The sequence below is a fragment of the Bufo gargarizans genome, chromosome 4 (assembly GCF_014858855.1).
Source record: "Bufo gargarizans isolate SCDJY-AF-19 chromosome 4, ASM1485885v1, whole genome shotgun sequence".
Taxonomy (NCBI): Eukaryota; Metazoa; Chordata; class Amphibia; order Anura; family Bufonidae; genus Bufo; species Bufo gargarizans.
Genome location: NC_058083.1, coordinates 257,621,246 through 257,646,338, shown reverse-complemented (window position 1 = coordinate 257,646,338; position 25,093 = coordinate 257,621,246). Strand labels below are relative to the sequence as shown.

Here is a 25,093-nt window from a genome sequence, read left to right as displayed (position 1 = left end):
ACTTTGCCACATTTTTAATAGTCTTATTAAAAAGAATACTGTTGACATCTTTGCTTTGTCATGTGGCATCTTTGGCTCCATGCACACTGATTTATTAGAATGCATTCGGGGGTCCTCATTCTTATTCACGGGCCGGAGAGATTTATTTATTTATTTAATGTGGTCTTTGGCATCAATCTTTAATTTGCATTTTGTCCCTACTCCACTCTAATTCTTGCTACATCAATTTAGAGCAAGTGAGAAAAAGCTGACATGTTTGCCACTTAATGGAATAATACAGGCAACAAATCATATTTTTCTGGACTGCTCAGATCTATTGTGTTAGTCTTTCCAGCTATGGTTCTCACTATTCAGGACGTGGTATTCATAGGTTTGTGGAATATTGCACATTATTCTGGCCTGGATAATTTTGAGGTTATGATCTATACATCTCTAACTCATGTTGAGCCACTTATGTAGGTTGCTACCTTAAGCCTATTTTTCCGCTTCATTAAAAATTCTTACTCTAATTTTTCTTAAGTGATGGATAAAACAATCAATTAATCAACCTTTAGTGTTTCCCCAAATACTGTCTTCTGAATCTGTCTAATGCACCTATAGTATAAGTATAGGCACGTAGTGGGTCATTTATCAAACTGGTGTAAACTAGAACTGGCTTAGTTGCCCATAGCAACCAATCAGATTCATTTTGAATAGCTTGTTTAGAAAACAAATCTGGAAACTGATTGGTTTCTATGGGCAATCTACTTTACACCAGTTTGATCAATGACCCCCATAGTGCCCAAAAAGATGTTTTGTGAAACCTTGTAAACTATTGCTGCAGACACATATCTTATGAAAATCAAATACTAAAATTTAATTTTCAAGATATGAGAACAATACAAGTGATCCCTCGAGATAAAGTGGCCCCAGTATACACTATTTTCAGTCTTTTCTGTGCCATTGTAACTTGAAACCAGACTCAACGTACAATTCCTCAGTCTCAAAGCCAACCAGAGGGGCTGGTAAACACAAGCCCCTCTGCGGTATTAAATGATCTCGACTGCCTCCGCCACGGTGAGCTGCTCCTTTGGAAGCAGGTGAGGGAGGCTCCATTGTGTTTCCCTGAAGTACCCTGACGAAGCCCATGTTCTCATCATAGAATGTAAGTTGCAGCATTCAGCATATATTCCTGACTCTTATATGAAAGGACTTACTTTGTCTTGGTTATCTACTTATTTTTCTTAAATCTTTATTTTCTTTTGAATCTAATTTTCACTTAGTTTGAGATATTTGGGGGCTTTGGAACCAATTACCATTTTTCCATTGAGCTTTGGAAGTAATGGTTTCAACTTACAATGGTCATCCTGGAACCAATTAATATTGTAACTTGAGGGACCACTGATTGTGAAAATTATTTTATTTGCTGAAATTGATACTCCAAAAAAAAAAAATATAGAGAAGAACTAAATTCTATGTTTCACCAGCGGGAAGGAGCCCACATCCAAATTTATAGTTATCTGGTCTGCGGTTTCCAAGGTTCATAGGCGTCTTTTGGGCAGTTGTTTCATGGCCGTTGCATGTTGAGTCTTTTGCAGTGGTGGCTACTTGATGGCTGTAGAGCACTGCCACTTTAAATACCTACAACCACACAAATTGACCGCCAGCAACTGTATGCACTGATTTTGTGAAACAGCGTTAGTGGTATCATTAATAAAGGAATAATATGACCATGCAAAAAATGTAAAAAAAAAATGCCTTCGGCATTCAAACATACTACTAAACCTACAAGAATTGCCAGTCCGCATAGTTATCATGAAAAGTGCTTTATTAAACAATTAATCAAGACAATGTAAGGAGTTAAAAACAGCCGTGCAGGAACAAATGGCGACATCACTGGAGGGGACTACAATGGCAGTACCATATATAAAATAATTATAAAGATGCCACAAGTGCAGGTAGCGGCCATAATAACATTAAAGAGCCGAAAGGTTATCCATAGTGTATCTCCATCCAGAATGCCTCCAACCCCAACACGCATTTTGGCGTACTTCATCCAGGGTTTTTTTTACTCCTTAAATCGTCTCCCATTAATTGTTTAGTAAAGCACTTTTCATGGTAACTATGCGGACTGACAATTTTTGTAGGTTTTAGCACTTTTACCTGATGTCCTATAAATTAAAGAGGTTTCCGCTTGTCTTATATTTATGACCTATCCCCCGGACCTTATTTGGGAAGTCTATAACGAAGCCAGCCGGCACTCGCTTGTTTATACACACTGCCAAGAGAAGGGGCGAACCCCACTCACGCCGTATGAAAGATCCCAGCAGTTGTGTCTTCATAAATATAAATGCTTTATTCCCATCATATGTCCAAACAGCCAGGACGCGTTTCGGCTTTCTCAACCTGTTGATGAAGGCATATAGCCGAAACGCGTTCTGGTTGTTGGGACACATGATTGGAATAAAGCATATATATTTATGAAGACACGACTGCTGGGATCTTTTGTTTAGGAAGTGGCTGAAGCACATCTTTTGACATGAGATTTTTAGGCTACGTTAACCCTCTCTACTACATACAATAAGAAATTCATTTTCTGTATTTGCAAAAGTTGCTTGCATTTTCTACTCTTCCATATCTCATGGTACAGAAGGCCTTGTTATTTTGCTCCCATTGGAATACTAATAGAAGTTTGACTGTCTAGCCCATGTGCTAGATGCTGTTAGTATGAAACTGCCTTTGACTTTCACACCTCTCAGGGGACGAGTAATTGTTGTGTTCAAACAGCCTGTAATTGTGATCCCGCTGGCTTTCTCAGTACGCTTCTGGCTATTAGAGTCATTAAACAACTCGGCACCTGTTAACAGCATTGTAAATATTCAACCCTGCTTGTATGCTGCTTGAGACCAATATCTGGAAGGCTGGCGGAGCCCAGCTTTATAAATTAGAGCTTCTGACAAGTCAATTATTGTAAAACTGGGTTTCATTGTGAACTAAATGAAATGACATGCTGATAACATGGCAGGCTGTCTGTTTACAGCAAGGCAACCATGATGAGCGGATGATTCAGTGCAGTTAGCATGACACCGCCATGTGCTAATTGTTGAGCTGTAATTACATTTGCAACTTTATGATCCCAAGTAAATTTTCTTTTTGTTTGTGTTTTTTTTTATTTTTTTTATATAGTGTTGTTTAGGACTGAATTTACAGTGACAGAACATCACTTTACTGCTGCTTCCTGATTGTAATATGTATATATATTTTTATCATTAGCTACTACAATTTGGAAGATGTTGGACATGAATCAATGAATAAATTCCTTTCAAATCTTGTGGAGAAATCCCTCACTGAGCTGGAATGTTCATACTGCATAGAGATTGCTGAGGTACCCATCAGTTGTGTTTACATGCATTGTTTTTATTGTTAAACCTTCTACAACTATTTTTCAGACATGTAGTTTAGGATTGCATATTCAGCTCAATCTCCAAAATAAACAAAACATGTTAAAGAAGCACTCTAGAAAACATTTAATTCTCTGTCCTGTTAGAAAGGTACAGGATGTAAATTGTAGTGAAGTTAAAGGGATGTCTGTCATGACATTTTAGCCCTATAACCTAAACATATGGCCAGGTCTGTCCAAATACCCTGAATCCGAGACTGTACTTATTAAATCTTCCTGTGGTTCTATTAGCACATAAAACAGGTTTTTATAACCTGTCATTCACCTACCTAATGTGCCCAAGGGGACGTCTCTTCATACAGAGAGCCCAGCTGCAGCCATCTCCGTCTGGTGCCCAGCGCCACCTTCCCACTAGAAATGGCCGCTCTCCCTTTCAATAGAGCCGCCTAACTCACCTGAGTGCCGCTCCCTAACCTGATGCGCCCGTGCGGACTCCTGGCAGCGGCCTCGTTGAGCGTAGTGCGCAGGCGTCGTCCGGCGCACTTCTCTCAAACCAGCCTTGATCGCCCTATTGCAGCCATCCTCTCACAGCCGCACGGGATCTGGCTGAGGGAGTGGACTATTTCGGAGGCGGTGTTGAGGTGAGAGAGGCGGCGCTGAGGTGAGGAAGGCGGCTCTATTGAAAGGGAGAGCGACGATTTCTAGTGGGAAGGCGGCGCTGGGCACCAGACGGAGATGGCTGCAGCCGGGCACCCTGTATGAAGCAACGTCCCCTTGGGCACATTAGGTAGGTGAATGACGGGTTATAAAAACCTGTTTTATGTGCTAAAAGAGTCACAGGCACATTTAATAAGGTCAGTTTCGGATTGATGCTATTTGGACGGACCTGGCCATATGTTTAGGTTATAGGCCTAAAATGTCATGACAGAATCCCTTTAATCTTTTACCAGTGGCTGCAGTTTTGAGTTATCTACTTAATTCTCAGCTATGTCATGTCATATAACACTGACTCTCCAACTGAAATGGCGCGTCCATTGTGTGGACGGCAAGTCCGTTTCTCTGTTTATTCCTGTGAGAGTGTCCACACATAAGATTCTGTTGGGACAATTTAGGCATAAATCTGTCTCTGTGTCAGTTGGAGAGTCAGCATTTAATGACTTAGAAATTCAGCTCAAGTCAATCTCCAAAATGTTAAACAAGGCCTCCAACAAAACATTTTATTCTCTGGCATCTTAAAAAGCTACAGTTAGGTCCATATATATTCGGACACTGACACATTTTTGTTTTTATTACCTGTTTACTAAAACGTATTCAAGTTATAGTTATATAATGGATATGGACATATAAGCCAGACTTTTAGCTTTCATTCGAGGAGATCCACATTAAAATTGGATGAAGGGTTTAGGAGTTTCAGCTCCTTTACATGTGGCACCATGTAATTGCGGACAAGAATAGGACATGTTCTATTTTTTGCTGAACCGCGGCCCGAAAGGTCACGGAAATATAGAGAATAAATGGGTCCACAAAATTGCGGAACGGATGCGGACCCATTTGCTTACGTGTAAATGGAGCCTTATCAACACATTAGGAGCCTTGCTAAGAAGACTCTTTACACCCTGTTTTCTAGCCCAAAGAAACACTTTCCCTTTTGAAGTATATTACAAAAATGTTTAACATCCCTGTCTCTATGTTATATGAAAAATAGGCTGAAACTACAGTTACACATCTAACAATTTATAAATGCCCAAAAAATATTTGAAAGAAATGTTACTCTAAATCTCCCTATGTGGGCATAATAACCCCACAGGTGCAACTTTATTAAGGAAACTTTACAACAATATATCTTTTCACCAGATAGAATCACCCAGAATTCTGTTTTCTGTTGCAGTCATATTGAGTCTTTTTTTTTTAATTATTTTAGTGTTTTAATAGAATGAACACATTTGTAGGAAGATTAAAAAAGTCATCAAGTGACTGTTTCCAAGTGTTGATGCAGGTCTTCAGGGTGAAAATTGAGAACCACAGGACTAGAGCACAGAATAGGGGAAATGTATCGGAAAATGTTCTCTCTAACTTGGCTCTATTATGGCAGAATCGGGCAGATAAACTAAAACTTATCAGTTATCAACATAGTATTTTGTGAAACCTAATAGACAGCAGTGTATTACTATTCACGTGTGAAACTCACGTTTTATGGTAGGTGATAGAGATAGAATTCTCTCTTTCGATCGCACATTTTGACTTGGGTGCTTTAATTGGAGGTTGTTGTTCATAATGACTATTTGTCACCGTCCATGTGTTGCATAATTTTTTTGAATTCTTATTAAAGAGCATATTCTTTCCTTTCTAATAGTTACATTAATGTAGCCTTTTTTTTTATAATAGTATGGGGGTGATGAGGTTCTAGTAGTTAAAGACTATGCTTTGTATTAGAACTTGACTTTTTCCTTTCAACTCTTCAAGTTTTATTGGTTGAAACTCTTATTTTCTTCCAAACCAAGTGCCGCGAGAGGCATATGTGGTAGTCCGTGCCTAATTAGGAGCATCTGAAGACCGCACGCAGTACAGTACTGGTAGTTCCACAGAGAGATATAATGGGGAGTGTTAAATGTCTCAGAGGTACAAATTAAAGATAGGCAATTTGTGCTGCAGAATATGAAGCCTGCAAAGGTGTTAAACTGTCATATAGCACAAGGCAGCCAGCCATACACGAGAAAGCAAGTGAAAACTTTGAAAATATTTTGTTATTATGGAAAGTTCTTAAGAAGCTATTAGGAAATTTGAAAATACAGTCCAGCTTTGACCATTAAAGATTAATGTTGCGTAAGTATAAAGCCCACATTGTGTGCTCTCCTTAAAATGGATCACACAGTTCTCTAACGGCAGCTTTGGTACTTCCCAGTCTTATCTTTGACCACTGAAACTTCCCATGAATAAATAGATCAAGTTTGAACATGAGGGAGTAACATTCTAATTTGTAACGGCGCAGATTGACAGTTCAGTCTTCCCTAAGGATATGGCAGATGTGGCAGCATTAGCATTGAGGGAAATGGATTTCCTCAAGCATTGATTTCCCTCCAGCTTATCCGTATTTTTCACCCTATAAGACGCACCTGCCCATAAGGCTCACTTAGCTTTTTTTAGGAGGAAAATAAGAAGAAACATTTTTTGAATCAAAAGGTGTGCTTTTGGTGGGTTTTGAACTAATGGTGCACTGTTATGGGGAATCTGTGGATATGCACTGTTATGGGGAATCTGTGGATACGCACTGTTATGGGGAATCTGTGGATACGCACTGTTATGGGGAATCTGTGGATACGCACTGTTATGGGGAATCTGTGGATACGCACTGTTAGGGGGAATCTGTGGATACGCACTGTTAGGGGGAATCTGTGGATACGCACTGTTAGGGGGAATCTGTGGATACGCACTGTTAGGGGGAATCTGTGGATACGCACTGTTAGGGGGAATCTGTGGATACGCACTGTTATGGGGATCTGTGGATACGCACTGTTATGGGGGATTTGTGGATGACACATATATAGCATCTTATCCTATATATGTGTCATCCACAGATCCCCCCCCATAACAGTGTCCCTGTGTAAATAGTGGATGACCCCCAATACAGGGGCTGGGGGCCGGCAACTGATATTGGAATGGCAGCGGGGCCCGGTGCAGTCACTGTATTCTATTATACTGGACCCCGCTCACTGTAGTATTCATATCTAGCGTGTAGGCATGGGTGCTTTGTTAAACTATAGCAATTCTTTGCAGCAGTAGAGAAATCCACTGTAGTACTCACTTGAAATTCCTGTAGCAGGCAAGCCGGGGAGCAGCGTAATATCACTCACTACGTCATGAGCCTGCTCCGCCTGCTTCATTCATAAAGTGGGAGGAGCAGGCGCGTGACGTCAGTGAGTGACATTACGCTGCCGCCCGGCCTGCCTGCTACGGGAATTTCAAGTGAGTACTACAGTGGATTTCTCTACTGCTGCAAAGAATTGATATAGTTTAACAAAGCACCCATGCCTACACGCTAGATATGAATACTACAGTGAGCGGGGTCCAGTATAATAGAATACAGTGACTGCACCGTGCCCCGCCATTCCAATATCAGTTGCCGGCCCCCAGCCCCTCCTCTCTCCCCACTGAAACATTGCCGGCCGCGATGCATCAGTGTTAAATGGCAGCATTCGCCCCATAAGACGCCCTGTCATTTTCCCCCCACTTCACTTTTTGGGGGCAGGTGCGTCTTATAGGGCAAAAAATACAGTAAGTGAATAAAAAAATTTGGCACTGTTATAAAGTCTTCATGGTGCTGAATTTCAGGTCCAAAACTAGTCTTTAAGAGCATTATATTGTCTAGTTTCCCCTAATACATGAATGGATTAGGACTGCATCTCGCATTTTTTGTTTTAGTGGAATTGATCTCCAGTTTTCGTTCCTGATTTCTAAACAGAAATCTGAAGAAAGTATAAGACCTGCTTTGATATCAGCATAAATGTAATATTGTAATGAGATAATTAAATAAAAATACAGTTAGACAATATTTTTGTCCTTTTGTTATACACTGTACATACACAGCAGATCGTTAGTTGATTAAAAATGCTAAAGATTTTTAATTAATTTTAGAATTAATAGCTCACATCTTAATGAAATGCTTCACTGGACACACATGTATCAGTGTGCACATACAAAACCTTTCATAATTAAAACTGAGCAAATTAACAAATACATGTATTTTTTATTTTTTATAAAACCCTACGGATTATAAGATGCACCTAGGTTTTAGAAGAGTGAAATAAAAAAAATATATATTTTTCATTACATCCACAATCTTCATCAGACATTAGATCAGACCCCCATATAAGACCTCAGATCAGGCCAAAAATGACTGCAGTAATTGAACTTGGGCTACTTTCACAGTTGCAGCAGAGTGATCCGGCAAAACGTATGCCAACTGATGGCATTTGTAAGACAGATCAGGATCGTGATCCGTTTTACAAATGCATTGAAATGCCGGATCCGTCTTTCCGGTGTCATCCGGAAAAACGGATCTGGCATTTATTTATTTTTTTCACATTTTTTTTCTGTCTGCGCATGCGCAGACTGGAAGGACGGATCCGGCATTCCGGTCTTTTGAATGCCGGATCCAGCACTAATACATTCCTATGGCATTCAGGCAAGTGTTCGGGTTTTTTGACCGGAGATAAATTCGGAGCATGCTGCAGTTTTATCTCTGTCCTGAATAGTCAAAAAAACTGAACTGAAGACATCCTGATGCATCCTGAACGGATTGCTCTCCATTCAGAATGCATAGGAATAAAACTGATCAGTTATTTCCCAGTAAAGAGCCCCTAGGACGGAACTCTATGCCGGAAAAGAAAAACGCTAGTGTGAAAGTACCCTTACCTCTCCGGACCAGCCACTCTGCACATCCAGCCACTCTTCCTGCATTCTGTCCTCCCTGTTCTTCTCTGGCCCATGATACCTATGACATGATGTTGCACGGGTCATAGTATGTGCACTACGTTCTGACTCTGTACACAGGGCCGTCTTTAATATTGATTAGACCCAGAGCAAAAATTTACTTGGGCCCCCTGGATCCCGCCTTCCCACACCCTAGCATGCAATCACGGCCTCCACCACAACACACACACACACAAAAACAAAATCCACACACCTGGTAGAGTACAGTGATATAAATACTTCCAGTTCTGAAGACTCCAGCGGCTCAGGATCAGGATCAGTGCTCTGGGCTCACCCTAGCGTTACAGTGCACCCCAGAGTATACAGCACCCCACACTATGCAGTATAGCACCCCACACTATACAGTATACAACACCTCACAGTATACAGTAGAGCACCCCACAATATACAGCACCTCACAGTATACAGCACCCCAAACTATACTATACAGCACCCCACACTATACAGCACAGCAGTATAGTACTCCACAATATACAGCACCAACAGTATACAGCACCCCAAACTATACAGAATACCGCACCTCACAGTATACAGCACCCCAAAGTATACACTATACAGCCCCCCAAAATATACAGCCCCCCAGAGTATAAAGCACCCCCACAATATACAGTGTACAGCACCCCCATAGCACACAGTAGAACAATATAGCACCCCACTATACAGTAGCTTACATTACATTAGCATTACAGCCCCTGTCACCTTTTCCTGATGTAATCGTCTCAAAAAAAGCTCCACAATTATGGGAAAATTCTCCTGCAGCAACAGACAGGGCCTGTGATGACATCATAGCCATGTGACCAGTAATTGGTTACTGGTCGCATGGTGATGATGTCATCTAAGGTCCTAGAAAATCGCAGCTCTCAAAGTACACTGCCTGGAGTGCCGGCAGGCAGGCATGGCATGGCAGCACCCCCTGTGTAGCTGATAGCCTGATACTCAGGCTCAAGAGGCAGCTGCCTTGGGCCCCCCAGGAGCAACTGGGCCCTGGGCAGCTGCCCCTTTTGCCCCTTGTTAAAGACTGCCCTGTCTGTACACAGTCAGGACAATGCAGCGTGGGCCTGGAGAAGACCAGGGAGTGGTGAGTAAAGCCACAACTAGCAGCGCTTTACTCGCCTCTCCCTGTGCATACTGCATACTAATGCGTGCTTCCATAATGGACTTTTTGGGGGGAGGGGGAGGATTGCAGAAACACACAGAAATCCACATGGACTCTCTATTTTGAACTCTGCTCTTGTGTGCAGGTACTCGTATAACTCAGGAGTTAAAAGCAGGAGTAAGTACCTGTAAGTACAACCATAACTGCTCTCTGTTGTAACTTGGAGAATAGTTAGCCAGATTGGAGGTTTTCTTCAGTCCACAATTTGCCAGATGTATCTACAGCTGCAGCAGGAAGTCCAGAGTGTGTAGCACAGTGTTATTTCGAGCATATTGCCTACCTGAAAACTCATATTAGAGATCTGGAGGAGAAAATGCAACAATGAGGACAATTGAAAATCTTGAGAGGAGCATAACTCACTAAGCAATCAGTTAGTGGGATAGAGATAGTGGATGGAGATAAGAGTCACAAGGAGCCAGTAAGCAACTTGGTTAATGTAGCCAGGGGGTAGAATTGGTTCCCAGAAAAGGAAGACAGCTCCTGTCACTGTGCTCCCAAGCAAAATTATCAAGATGGGTGATGATGCAAGTGTGTCAGAAAGAGTGTTTTGGATCTGGTCAAGATACCAGGTAGGTTGATGTACTGCTCCAAATTTGTAGATACTGTATTGCACAGAGAAATTAAGCAAAGACACACACGCTGGGGTCAAAGCAAAATCTCTAGTTTATTGTCAGTGTACACAGAGAATATACCCCTCGGTGGGAGGTGACTAAATGTGGTGCATTTTTATTGGTTACTGAGAAATAATAGCAAACATTTAATGGGTCAATCTTACACTTCTTTTCCATCAGGCTGACTTAAGATATCAGCTTCATAGCGCAGGTCCGCAACCCCCTCACTGTACCGAGGACCTTGAATGTGCTCCTTCCACCCTCTCATCTCAAGATAGTGGAAAAGCTGTGTGCGCCTGGTACATTCAGAAAGCAGGATTTTTCTGCTAAGCGGTGGCTGAGCAGCGTATATAGAACACGCAAGTATCCATACTGTTTCAGTAGTCCATAACAGTCCCCCCTTAGAAACTTGATTGTAGGCTATCCCTACCTAACGAATCCACTGGGCATACCCTTCGTATCCTCTTCACCTACAGTGGCGACAACTTACCTCTGATAGATAAGCTCCCAGTTTCAGGGCTTATGGTAGTACCCCAGGATTCATCTTACCCTATCTCTGCACGGCATCATAGCTGGGAGGGGGGACAGTGTTGAATGGCGTTTCCGTTTGTTCTTCCTCATCGTAGAGAAGCATGCTAGGTTGCTCATCAGTTTTCTTAATTCTTTTTGAAAGACGGGTCACACAAGTAAGAACAAGCTTAATTACCATGTTTATCACCAATAGTATTAGGGCTACTTGTAATATTCCTTGGGCAATTCCCATGAGCCAACCCCCAATACCTTTGAACCAGTTGACTGGGTTAAGGAAGCCAGCCATTTATCCCTTAGATCCGCCATTTTCTCTAGACCCACCTTAACTTGCAAATTACCCTGCGGGTCTATGTAATGGCAACAAGCAGGTCCCAGAGCCTGGCACATACCTCCATCTTTAGTTGTAACATAGTCTAGAACTAATGTGTGTTGGTTGGTGACAACGATTAACTGGTTCTGCATGATGTTCGAGGTATTCATAAGTCTCATCACTTCCCATATTTGATCATCTAGATAATCAGTTGCTACACCCAAATGATCCCACATCTGCACTATCATGGGATATATGAAAAGGTTACTGAGAACTTTATTGGGAATGCTCATTTCTACAACGTGTGTCTTGCCGTTTGGTCTGGGTGTGTTCTCTTCGGCCCTACGGTACAAGGTGTGTTTAGGAATAGCATTTATGTCAATTTTAGAGTGTGGTACTATAAAGGTGGCAGGAGTAAGCCTGGTGATGGTGCACAGTCCTGTGACATTCTCGGATAGCCATTTGTACGCTTTGTGTGCACAGACTAAATTCATGTCCTCTGGAACTGCCACTGCTGTGCTATTGAATAATTTGGTAATTAATTTGGCTAATTGTTCCTTTTGCCAGCTCATATCCTTTTAACTGATAAGGTCCTGTACCGTACGGTGGATACAGGTTAGGTCTTTTCTGTTCACGGCTTCTACACCAATACACTGCACGTGGCTGTCTGTTTTTGAGTCATTGCAACCTGAGTGTATGTGTGGACTAAATGACATGCCTTTGGTTTGTACTTTGAGACAATAAAAGTGTGTCCAGCTAGGAAAACATGTGACATTAGCCCAGTATCCATCTTGCCAGGGGGTAGAGCTATGATCTATCAAGAGTTCTGATCTGTTTATTATGAGCCATGGGGTATCTGCCCACCCTGCGACAGGCAAGGGCACTTCTCTGTCCTTGTCTTTACTGGATTTACCTTAGTATATGGGTCAAAGTCATGATAAGTAAGTGGATCCTCATGGCTTATTGTTCTGGGGTCGTCAGGACAGCCTTTACTCTTTTACAATGTGAGGCGTGAATCCAGGTGGGTCTCCCTTTGAGTTTCACGGAAGTTGGGGTGGTCAACAGCACTTGGTAGGGTCCCTCGTATCGTAGCTCAAAGGTGCTTCTGACGTGTTTCTTGACTACCACCCACTTTCCAGATTTCAGAGTGTGGCTTCCTTCTGGGGAGTCAGGATCTGGAATGGAAGATAGATCTTGTGCATATATGTTAGTCAATTGTTTGCTCAATGCTATCACATGTTTTTGCAACAGATTTATAATGCATTTGTAGCTGCTGCGGATAATACTGTCCCATTCTTGGCCCTGTCCCAAATAGGATCTCGTATGGGGTCGGTAAGGGGTGTGAAACACTAGGTGTGACCCTACCATCTTCCAGACCTCTTGAGTTAGACTAGCAGTGAATGCTGGGCCCTAATCACTCTGTGACCTCACGTACAAACAGTTTCCTGCATTAGTTTCTTAGCCATGGTGGTGGACAGGGTAGGCTTCTGGCCGCCCAGAGAACAAGTAGTATCACTACTAGCCCATATTGAAACCCTTGGCACATTGGCATCTGGATGTGGTCGATTTGGATCCTTTGGAATGGGTACAGAGCTCTGAAAAGGCACTTGGTGGGCGTGGGTTTAGTCCTGCCTGGGTTGCACTCGGCACAAATGAGGCAAGACTGGGTATGTCTTACTAGGATCGGGGTGATTCCTGGGGCCACCCATATTTTGTCAATTATTTCTTTTTTTTAATGATGGTTTTTGATTGGTGGGTGGGCCCATGGACCACTGAGGCTTTTAAGGGATAGAGGGCTCTAGGTAGGCACACTCTTTCCTTGTGTCCAGAGTCCAGATTCTTCTTCGAGGGCTGACTCTTTCAACCAGGTTTCCTTTTCCATGGGAGTGGCCTGTTTCTGCATTTGTTTCAGTAGGTCCCATGTGACTTCTTTTTGTTCCAGGTCTTCCTGTGCTCTTTTCTCTTCCACTGCTGCTTTCTTGGCTGCTTGGTCAGCTAGGGCATTTCCTATGGCGGTGTCAGCTCAAGTATGGGCCTTTACCTTGATCACTGCCACTTGGGTGGACAGGAGTACTGCTGCCATTAGAGCCGCTACTGCTGAAGCATTCTTGATTGGGGTTCCTGCGGCTGTGATGTAATCCCAGGCTTTCCATATTACTCTGAAGTCATTAACCACTCCAAAGGCATATCTAGAGTCTTTTGCCATGAGGCAGGCTTCAGTGAGGGCAATGAGTTCAGCCTCCTGTGCTGACTGGTCTGTGCGCAATTGTCTTGCACACAGCTCACTAGTGACTGCAATGCCTGTATGGAATTTCCCTTTGTCATCTGCATACCTTAAGCCGTCCACAAAGAGAGTCCAATGTTGGTTTGTCAGAGGAGTGTCTTTGACTGATGGTGGTGTCCCTACTTCAGCTTCCATCATTGTGATGTAATCATGATCTTGTTCCTTGTAAAGATAGTCTGTTGAGGCTCATAGTTCATCTTCCTGAAGATCCTCTTCAGCATGTAGATCAATAAAATCTTCAGAATCTCCAGTGTACTCCCCCCTTGGAAGAGGAAGGAGTGCAACAGGTTTGAGGATGTGGCATCTCTGAATGGTGACATTATCTGGCAGGAACAGACTACATTGGAGCCGGAGGTGGCGCTGTGCAGTGAGGTGTTTAGTTTGAGTCTGCTGGAGGATGGCAGAAATGTCATGGGGAGCCAGAATAGTGAGAGGGTGACCAAGCACAATGTCAGATGTGACGTCCAGAAGAGAGCTGGCAGCATGGACATGGACAGCTCTAAAACAGGAAGGGGCGGTTCTGGCTACAGGGTCAAGGTTCTTAGAATAGTAACCCAGGGGTCTCTTTCAGCCACCATGAGTTTTAGTAAGGACTCCAGTTGCGTGGCCCTGACGTTTCATGATATACAGTCGGAAAGGAAGGTTGTAGTTGGGGATGCCAAGAGCAGGGGCAGATGCAATGGCAGCCTTCAATGTCTGAAAGGCTTCTCCGGCCTCCATTGTCATCTGGAAAGGAGTAGTAGCATTGTGGGGATTGCACTCATATAGGGGCTGCATTAGGACTGAAGCATCAGGGATCCAGGGTTTGCAGTAGGAGATAAGTCCCAGACAGGTTCGCAGTTGATGAGGAGTGTCCGGGATGGCCTTTTTCCTGGCATCATTTAGGTGCTTTCTACTTTGAGAGATACAATGACCTAGGAAGACAACTTTGGGGAGACACAGCTGGGTAAAGGGGCGTGTTACAGGGAGAGGTAGTGATTTTGATTGCCCCATTCTGCAGGAGGGCCTGCACTTGGAGTGTAATAGCATCCTGTTGTGAGACAGAAAGTAAATTATTACTTAAAATGTTTTTATTTTCACAAAAGCCAGAAGTCTAGCAAGCAAAATTGGAGAGCTGCAGTCCACATAGATGTAGTTGGTTTGGCTGAGACATGGCCGGACGTTTCGCATGCCTGGGCTGTTATTGGTTTTTACACTTAGGAAAGACAGGGCATGTAGGAAAGAAAGTATAGTGTGTGTGTGTATGTTAGGAGTAATATGAAGGCGAGTGTGAAAGAGAAATTGTGGGTGAGAATATTAAAATCATATGGGTAGAATTACAAAGGAAAACAGACACTCAGAAAATAATACCCTCAAAATCACTGAGGAGATAGAAGTTTTGCTGTATAACTAAATAGAGTGGGCTGCACAGAGGGGTACAGTGGCCATAAAGGGACATTTTAACATCAAGGATATTGACTGATTGGCGTCATGATTCTGCCTCAACTGCAAAGCGGATAAAATTCCTAAACTTGCTGCATGTCCTCTTTATGGGACAGTTTGTAGATGCTCCTACTAGGGGTGATGCTCTGCTGTATCTGGTAATTTTTAACAATGCAGATCTTGTTGGGACTTTCACTGATCATGAAACACTTGGTAATCATGACCACTATATAATTATCTTCTCCCTAAACTGTAAAAAAAAAAATCTTCATTTTAAAAAGGGCAATTTTCCTGGGTTTAGGGCAGCTGTTAAGGGCAGCTATTGTCACTCAGTGAGGCCTCATGCATGGGTTTGTATGTATTTTGCTGTTCGCAAACTGCATATCCGAGAAAAACAGTGCATGTGTGCACGCAGCAATTTTTATTTGGACCCAATAAAATTAACGGGCGACATGCATACCGCATAAATTGTGGATCAGACGCAGACCAAAAATATAGTCGTATATACAGACGTGGACAAAATTGTTGGTACCCTTTGGTCAATGAAAGAAAAAGTCACAATGGTCACAGAAATAACTTTAATCTGACAAAAGTAATAATAAATTAAAATTCTATAAATGTTAACCAATGAAAGTCAGACATTGTTTTTCAACCATGCTTCAACAGAATTATGTAAAAAAATAAACTCATGAAACAGGCATGGACAAAAATGATGGTACCCCTAACTTAATATTTTGTTGCGCAACCTTTTGAGGCAATCACTGCAATCAAACGCTTCCTGTAACTGTCAATGAGACATCTGCACCTCTCAGCAGGTATTTTGGCCCACTCCTCATGAGCAAACTGCTCCAGTTGTGTCCGGTTTGAAGGGTGCCTTTTCCAGACTGCATGTTTCAGCTCATTCCAAAGATGCTCAATAGGATTGAGGTCAGGGCTCATAGAAGGCCACTTTAGAATAGTCCAATTTTTTCCTCTTAGCCATTCTTGGGTGTTTTTAGCGGTGTGTTTTGGGTCATTGTCCTGTTGCAAGACCCATGACCTGCGACTGAGACCAAGCTTTCTGACACTGGCTAGTACATTTCTCTCTAGAATTCCTTGATAGTCTTGAGATTTCATTGTACCCTGCACAGATTCAAGACACCCTGTGCCAGACGCAGCAAAGCAGCCCCAAAACATAACAGAGCCTCCTCCATGTTTCACAGTAGGGACAGTGTTCTTTTCTTGATATGCTTCATTTTTTCGTCTGTGAACATACAGCTGATGTGCCTTGGCAAAAACTTCGATTTTTGTCTCATCTGTCCACAGGACATTCTCCCAGAAGCTTTGTGGCTTGTCAACATGTAGTTTGGCATATTCCAGTCTTGCTTTTTTATGATTCGTTTTCAACAATGGTGTCCTCCTTGGTCGTCTCCCATGTAGTCCACTTTGGCTCAAACAACGACGGATGGTGCGATCTGACACTGATGTTCCTTGAGCATGAAGTTCACCTTGAATCTCTTTAGAAGTCTTTCTAGGCTCTTTTGTTACCATTCGGATTATCCGTCTCTTAGATTTGTCATCAATTTTCCTCCTGCGGCCACGTCCAGGGAGGTTGGCTACAGTCCCATGGATCTTAAACTTATGAATAATATGTGCAACTGTACTCACAGGAACATCTAGTTGCTTGGAGATGGTCTTATAGCCTTTACCTTTAACATGCTTGTCTATAATTTTCTTTCTGATCTCTTGAGACAGCTCTTTCCTTTGCTTCCTCTGGTCCATGTCGAGTGTGGTACACACCATATCACCAAACAACACAGTGATTACCTGGAGCCATATATATAGGCCCAATGGCTGATTACAAGGTTGTAGACACCTGTGATGCTAATTAGTGGACACACCTTGAATTAACATGTCCCTTTGGTCACATTATGTTCTGTGTTTTCTAGGGGTACCATCATTTTTGTCCATGCCTGTTTCATGAGTTTATTTTTTTACATAATTCTGTTGAAGCATGGTTGAAAAACAATGTCTGACTTTCATTGGTTAACATTTATAGAATTTTAATTTATTATTACTTTTGTCAGATTAAAGTTATTTCTGTGACCATTGTGACTTTTTCTTTCATTGACCAAAGGGTACCAACAATTTTGTCCACGTCTGTATGAGGCCTAATGCTTAAATAAATGTGTGCAAGTCTGGTTGTCCCTCCCATTTTCTGAATTCCCATCGCTACTCATCCCTCTTATTTGAACTTGATGGACTTATGTCTTTTTTCATATATACTAACTGTGTAACTATGTAAGGCTAGTTTCACACTAGCCTTAAAATCTTCCAGCAGAGGAACAGCCTGCCGGATTTCATTGTATCAGGCATAGCTGGATACTGCCTTTCACCGCCAGAGCCCATTAACTATAATGGAATCCGGCCTGTTTCCGGCATTAGTGCTGGGATTCGGCCGGACAAAAAACACTACAAGCACCAGTTTTTGTCCAACTGAATTCCGGCACTAATGCTGGAAACAGACTGGGGCCTGGTGGTAACCAGTGGTCGATAGCCATACCATAATTATAAATGTCCTTCACTTTAACTTTCATTAGCCTTGTAAAACCAGTATAACCGTAGAATTGACAAAAAACTAGTCACATCAATTCTGTTGCTAAACTATGGATTGCCGCAGGCAGAGAAGGACCGGTGTATGATCACTTCTGTCACTATTCACCTGCAACTGTGGAGCGCCTCAATTTAGAACTATTCATTGTATATTCTCCCACTTAGTCAATTTTGTCATTTAAATCTCAATACTTTAGGGTAAAAGGTTTTCAAAGTGAAATATTGATAAAATTGTCATTATTTTTTTTAAAGGACAATCGTACGATTGAGCCTCAAACCTATGGACGGATTGCTTCATATTATTATTTGAAACACCAAACGATTCGGATGTTCCGGGACAGACTAAAGCCTGAATGTTCTGTTGAAGACTTACTTTCAGTTTTGACAGTAAGTAAAAAAAGTTGTTTTGTGTTTAATTGTAGTGCTTCTGTCGCACAATTCATTTTGTGTGATTATTTCAGTATTTTTTTCATTACACTTGTTTTATGCAAATGGTACATATTTCATGGCAGTATCGTGCAGTTGTTGATCCTTAAAGGGAACCGGGATTTTGTGCATAGAGCTGAGTACATGGGTTGCTAGATGGCCGCTAGCACATCCGCAATACCCAGTCCCCATAGCTCTGTGTGCTTTTATTGTGTAAAAAAACGATTTGCTACATATGCAAATTAACCTGAGATGAGTCCTGTATGTGAGATGTGTCAGGGACATGACTCATCTCAGGTTAATTTGCATATGTATCAAATCGTGTTTTTTTTACACAATAAAAGCACACAGAGCTATGGGGACTAGGTATTGCGAGCCATCTAGCAACCCATGTCCTCAGCTCTATACACAAAATCCAGGTGACAGGTTCCTTTCAAAGGGGTGGTCTCAGGATTGCATTTGGAGCATTTCAAGGTCATGATGGGTATGTCTGTGCAAGATTTGGAGAACCACTAAAGCAGACCCAATGTTACATCTATTACATAGACGACCAATACTTGAATGGCTGCCATGTAATTCTTAATTTCTAGCTTCTGCGGGGAAAATATATGCCTAGATGTAATTTTTCCTGGCAGTAATCACTGATCAACAATCATGAGGGGAGCCAGATCTGTGTCGGATCGACTGTTCACCTTGTTGGCTTCATTTTAAAAAGGGTTTGTCATGAAACAATTGTTGTAAACCTGAAATAGAAAAAAAATTGGTTATTCTGTATAAAAACTAGCCCTTGATCAGTTTTATTTTACTTTTTTTTTTTGTCTGTTTAGGATTTATTTTTTAGATATGTTTAATCTGTCTGCATTGGGTGATAGATAGCACTTAGGATAGGTTTTCAGCCAGATGTAAACAGGCATGTTCCTATTCACCTGAAACAAAAATGTATTAAAAGCATATAGTAGAGATGAGCAAATTGATATTCTTATCAGGAGCACTTTTTCATATTTGGGGGGATATCCACGTAGGTGAAGAGATGCCCACCTTAAAGAAAAGCCTGTGTCCTTTGGAGCAGTGACGCGGGCAGGAAATTGTCAGGGTTGGGCTAAAAGTCCTGCCCTGGTAATCTTGAGGTAGGTGGGCGATTCTTCACCTATGAGGACAGCTCCCCAAAGGTGAAGAAGCCCTGCTAAGACAAATCGGTTTGCTCATCTCTAGTATATATATGTTATTATATATGTGTTATTTTACATAGTTTATATAGAGCTGGCAAACCCCTCTTTGTGGATGTTCATACAAATGTAAGCTTCTATCTACAGTATCTATCTAAGAAATACCACAGTATCGTTAGCTTCAAGTGTAACTTCAAGTCATTTTATTTAGACAGTAATGACCACCACCATTTTATGTGGTAGGAAATACTGTCTGGTGGTCACAGGCTCAGTAGGCAAAAACTTTTGGTGCTCTCTCTATATATATATATATATATATATATATATATATATATATATACACACACATATTCTGTTGTCTACTTTATTGTGTTTTTATATGTATACAGTATCATTTAATACAAAATGTAATGTGGCTGCTGTAACATTTGGTGTGCAGTCTGTTGCCAGATACAGCTAGGTGTAATCTAACCATGCCTCTTAAAAAATCACAGAATATAAATCTAGAGATAATTGGTAATTAAGTAACTTTTCTGGAAGTCCCTATTAAAGGTGTAAATTGCAGGTTTCTGAAGGCCTGCTATTCATAAAAAGAAAACTACAGCATTTTGGAACTACTAACATTTTGCATGTTAATAAGCTTACTAATTAAGCCAATTGCTCCACACCTCCATTGTGATCCAATAACATTACATCTGTCTGATGCTAATGCTTTCTCTTCACTTATGGAAGCGTTTAACAGTTTTGCCAACAGGGAATAACACGGCATAGGGTAAATGTGTTAATTACGTCTAAATGAAATCCTCCAGGGAAAATTTGCTGGTAAAGTAACACGCCAATACTCGAAGGATTAAAACACATAACAGTGTTTTGTATAATCCTGAATTTATGATGGATAGATGGATAGATAGAGGGAGAGATAGAGGGATATATAGAGTTATAGAGAGAGATTCACACACATATTAGCTAATTGACAAAAAAAAGAAATAACGCACCAAAAAGGTGTTGTTGGAATCAAATGATACTTTATATGTTAATGACAGTTGGAAGCACTGCCATACAGTGGCGGTTTGGCCATAGACATTACAGGGAAATTTCCCGCAGGGGCACCCAAGCCCTACTGGGGGCCAGGTACATAAGGCTTAACAGCTGCAGGTGCCCTCCTGAACTCGACTGTATTACCGTCCTCAGGACGGTGATACAAGTTGGATAATGTGGCGAGTGCTGCAGTATGTTGTGCTGTCCTGTGGTATTTGGTTCTACCGGGACGGTATTTTGTGCTGCACTATGGTATTGCAGGTCTTGGCTACTTCTGTTGTTCCTGCCTACTTGTGTTGCTCCATCTTCTGTCAATTTGGACCCTCCTACAGCATGGGGCCAGTTTTTTTCCCCAGGGCCACTTTAATTTCACAATCTGCCCCTGCTGCCATAAGCACCTCCTGCACATAATGCTGAGCTGTTAGTGCCCAATGAATGGGAGCGGCCTACTGTCGTATGTGATGGCTCCCCAGATCATCACACGAGCAGTTGGTGCAGTGTGTCTCTCCACAACAAAGGCAGGGTTGGAGCACTGACCACAAAAATGGCTAGTAAAGGTCTCTAAGTAACCTACAACAGTTAATAATACAAGTTATAGTGTTATATAAAAAAAAAAAATATGGTTTACATAGTTAATACAGTTTATAATTCAGTTTATTATATGCTACACAAAATGACCACCATATATAATTTTTTTTAAATTCTGTAATATTGGTAATTTTCCTCTTGTTTGGGGCTTAGTCTTAAATCCACTGACTGGACAGCTGCACTAGACTAAAACCCTATCAGCTAACTAAGCATGACTGATTGTAGAAAGCCATGTATGTAGATGTTTGTGTGCGATAACAAGTGCTGTGAAAAATCATATACGTTACCACAACTGGTTTCTTTCTTACGCTCCGTGCACAATGTGCAAACTGCAGGTCCGCAAAATGGACTAGAATAGGACATGATCTTTTTTGCAGGCCAACGGCATGGACAATTGGATGCGGTCAGCATACGATGTACTGTCTGCATTTTCTAAAATGAATAGATCTGCATCCTATCAGCAAACAAATGCTGTACTACTACTACTCTATGCAAAATGCAAACTCCAAAAGCTATAATAACAACACCTTGCAAGACTATGGGAAAATGCATCTTCATTGGTATATTTTTAAAGAAAAAAAATCACAATAAATATCATGTAGCAGACATCCACCCATATAGACATAAGAGGGGGCCGTCATAAGTTGGTAGTAATTTAGCAAAGCTGCTGTAACTGGTAGCACATCTACTGAAAATGCACAAGCCTAAATGATATGCAAGAAATTGTGATGAAAATATATCAGAGAACAGCTAAACAAAGCAATGAAATAACACCCTCCTCCCAAACGCCGTTTCATCAGAGGCTTCTTCCTGGGTTATTATTAATGCTTTAGGAGTTTTTAGTTTTTTATTATATACTTCCTTTGATACGTTTTAGGGTACTTTCACCCTTGCGGCAGAGGATTCCGGCAGGCAGTTCCATCATCGGAACTGCCTGCCGGATCCGTCAAAACGCATGCAAACTGATGGCATTTGTCAGATGGATCAGGACCGCAATGCTGGATCCGTTTTGCCGGAACACTCGGGGCCAGATCCGGCATTAATGCATTTAAATGGGAAAAATGTTCTGGAATTTTGGACGGAGATAAAACTGCTGAAGACATCCTGATGCATCCTGAACAGATTGCTCTCCATTCAGAATGCATGGGGATAAAACTGATCAGTTCTTTTCCGGTATTGAGCCCCCAGGACGGAACTCAGTGCCGGAAAAGAATAACGCTAGTGTGAAAGTACCCTTAACAGTGAGCCCACTGTATTTGGTGTTTTAAATTAGCAGAATGCAAAGTGAATGAACAGGAGAAATGTAAATCAAATCAATATTTGATGCCTTCAAAACAGCATAAGTTCTTCTAGGTAAACTTACACCCAGCAGTGAGGTTGTTCCATACATCTCGGAGAACTAAGCACAGGTCCTCTGGGGATGTAGGCTACTCAATTGTTCATTCCCTTTGCATTTTGTTAATTGATAAAAATAAAGAATTAACTCTCATATTATTGAAAACATTAGCAGTTCTGCAGATGGAAGCGTAGGATCCTAACATGTATTACCTCCACTTCAATTGCAACTGAGGTCACATGCACACTTCTATTAGCTTCTCTGTTTCTACCATTTACCTCCTGCAACTGTGCATTGGCCGGACATAGTAAAATATCTAAAATCCAGTGAAGTCTTTATGTGGAGTTAGGGCTGGGCAATTAATTGAATTAATTCTGGCGATGTCTGTAACAGGGAAAAAAATGAAAAACACAGAATTTTTATTTATTTTTTTGTCATCCCCCTCCCCCCCCCCCCAAAAAAAAAAATTTGAATAACAGTGATCAAAAAGTTGTATGTACCACAAAAATGCCTGCCAATAAAAACTACAGTTTATCCCAGAAAAGGCAAGTCCTCATACATCTATGTGGATTGAAAAATAAAAGTTATGGCTGTCAGAAAATGGAAATGCAATGAAAAAAATTTTTTTAAAGGCTTTTATTTTTTTTTAAGTAGTAAAACAAAAAACTATACAAGTTTGGTATTGCCATATTCGTATTGAACCATAGAATAGAACGTCATGTTATTGTTAGCGCACAGTCAATGCCGTGATGTCAAAGCCCCAAAAAATTGGTGCAGTTGTGTTTTCTTCTTTTCAATTCAACCCCAAAAAGAATTTGTAATGTGTTGAAAAGTTATTTAATATAAAACAAAACTGTTTAATGATTTGTATATTGGTATTTTTTTTTTCAGTTTAATTAACAAAAATAAAAAAAAATCAAGATTTAAATTGAAAATCGTCCATAGGGTTGAAAAGTAATCAAGATTCATTTTTTGGGCAAAATTGCCCAGCCCTATGTATAGTTTTACTCATCATATTGCAAAGATCACTTTGTTGTTGGTGGCATCTGACCCATTGACTAATCCTGTGAATGAAGGGACCAGTGCACTGATTTAGCACCCCCTCCGTTCACTTTTTTGCTGCGCTTCCATCCACGTGAAGTGCCTTAAACAATAGCATGGTCCCATTGACGTGAATGGCACTACAATTCCCATCACAGCCAGGGGAGACTGAAGGTGCCAAATGAGAGATTCCTGAGATTGGATCATAAAGTGATCGAATATCCTAACAAAATGCCTTCAATTTTTGAAATAGGAATAGTCTTTTACGTTGAACATGGTGTCTGGTCTGCAGGCAGTATGTCATATTGCTGGAGGAGCTGAACAGATACTCAGCTCCTTCTGCTCTAGAACATGCTGCCGCAGCTCAGGCACCATGTTTAATGTGACAGGTTCACTTTAAGCTCTTCTTAGAAATGGGCGCAAACACATTTTTATCATTTAGCTCTATTACTGTAAGGCGGGCATGCTCAACCTGCGGCCCTCCAGCTGTTGTAAACCTACAACCCCCACAATACCCTGCTGTAGGCTGTCCGGGCATGCTGGGAGTTGTAGGTTTGCAACAGCTGGAGGGCCGCAGGTTGAGCATACCTGCTGTAGGATAGTGAAGATGAGGATTTGGAGTTCTGGTGGGGCCCTCTTCAGTACTTCAAGTGATGCATGTGGTGAGACCTCATAGGCCATTTAGAACATTCCTGTCTAGGTATAGCACTGTGTACACGTTTTGGATACTGGTATTATATATACCGTAGTTTAGCATACATTTCTAGACTGGAGTTTAGCCCTGAATTTCAAAATGGTAAAATGATATGCAGATGTACAGCGCAAGTACGGTAATTTACTAATGAAATAACAACAATGGGATGTTTTTACATGATTATATTACATGGACATATGATTTCTTTGATTGCAATGTTCTTTTTCTTTAGGTAATGTTATTACATGTGAAAATAGACACGGTGGCAGTTTTTTTTATTACAGGTTTGCGCTAGTAAGACACAATACTATATATATATATATATATATATATATATATACTTTCTGTGATCTTTTGTTTTGACTATAAAGCTATTTAATAGTATTTTATGACATCACTGATTTGATCATTTTACCAGATCCAGCCATGTAAGCCTGCGTTTTTGTACCCTGTCATGGAGAGCAGATGGATGCTTGACTGACTGCTAATCCACAGCTGGATTGGTTTCAGCAGCCCCTACATTTCTAGGTTAGAGTGGCTTTTCTGTCGGACTGAGAGGGCAGCTAGAGAGGGATATCATTATTCATTAGGGTCCCAGTGGGAGCGCTGCCAGCAGAGATTAATTTTTTCTGTTATGCTTGTAAAACAAGCTCAGGTGGAGTCTGTAATCCTCAGGGCACGAGTGGCAGATCAAGGAAGATGCTACAAAGCTAGTTAATTTTCTGATTCCAGAGGAAACAGAAGCTCAGTTAGATGTATAAAAACCTGATTGCAAATCTAAGTAGCTAAAATCCAAATGGGATCTTTGAAAACATGTGAACATCTGGCACCAAAATCATGCGGCAAAGTCATTGAAAGTTTAGCCTCAAGCCAAGCAATTTGCAAACAAAGTTGATTTACTCCCCTGACATACAGCACATATATAAAAAAAAAAAAATAGTATATATATATATATATATATATATACATACTATACACACACACACAGTACTGCTGTGTAAAAATATATAGTTTGTGTGTGTGTACAGT

At 41.3% G+C, this 25,093-nt stretch overlaps 1 protein-coding gene across 1 annotated transcript in view; it reads left to right on the top strand.

Moving 5' to 3' along the window:
* The window catches only part of ASCC3 (activating signal cointegrator 1 complex subunit 3), a 670,136-nt gene that overhangs the window by 573,776 nt on the left and 71,267 nt on the right, over window positions 1-25,093 (top strand). Inside the window, exons 35-36 of the mRNA XM_044289192.1 lie at window positions 3,253-3,364; window positions 18,028-18,162. Of these exons, the coding sequence (XP_044145127.1) occupies window positions 3,253-3,364; window positions 18,028-18,162 (247 nt within the window). The remainder of the gene's footprint in view (window positions 1-3,252; window positions 3,365-18,027; window positions 18,163-25,093) is intronic.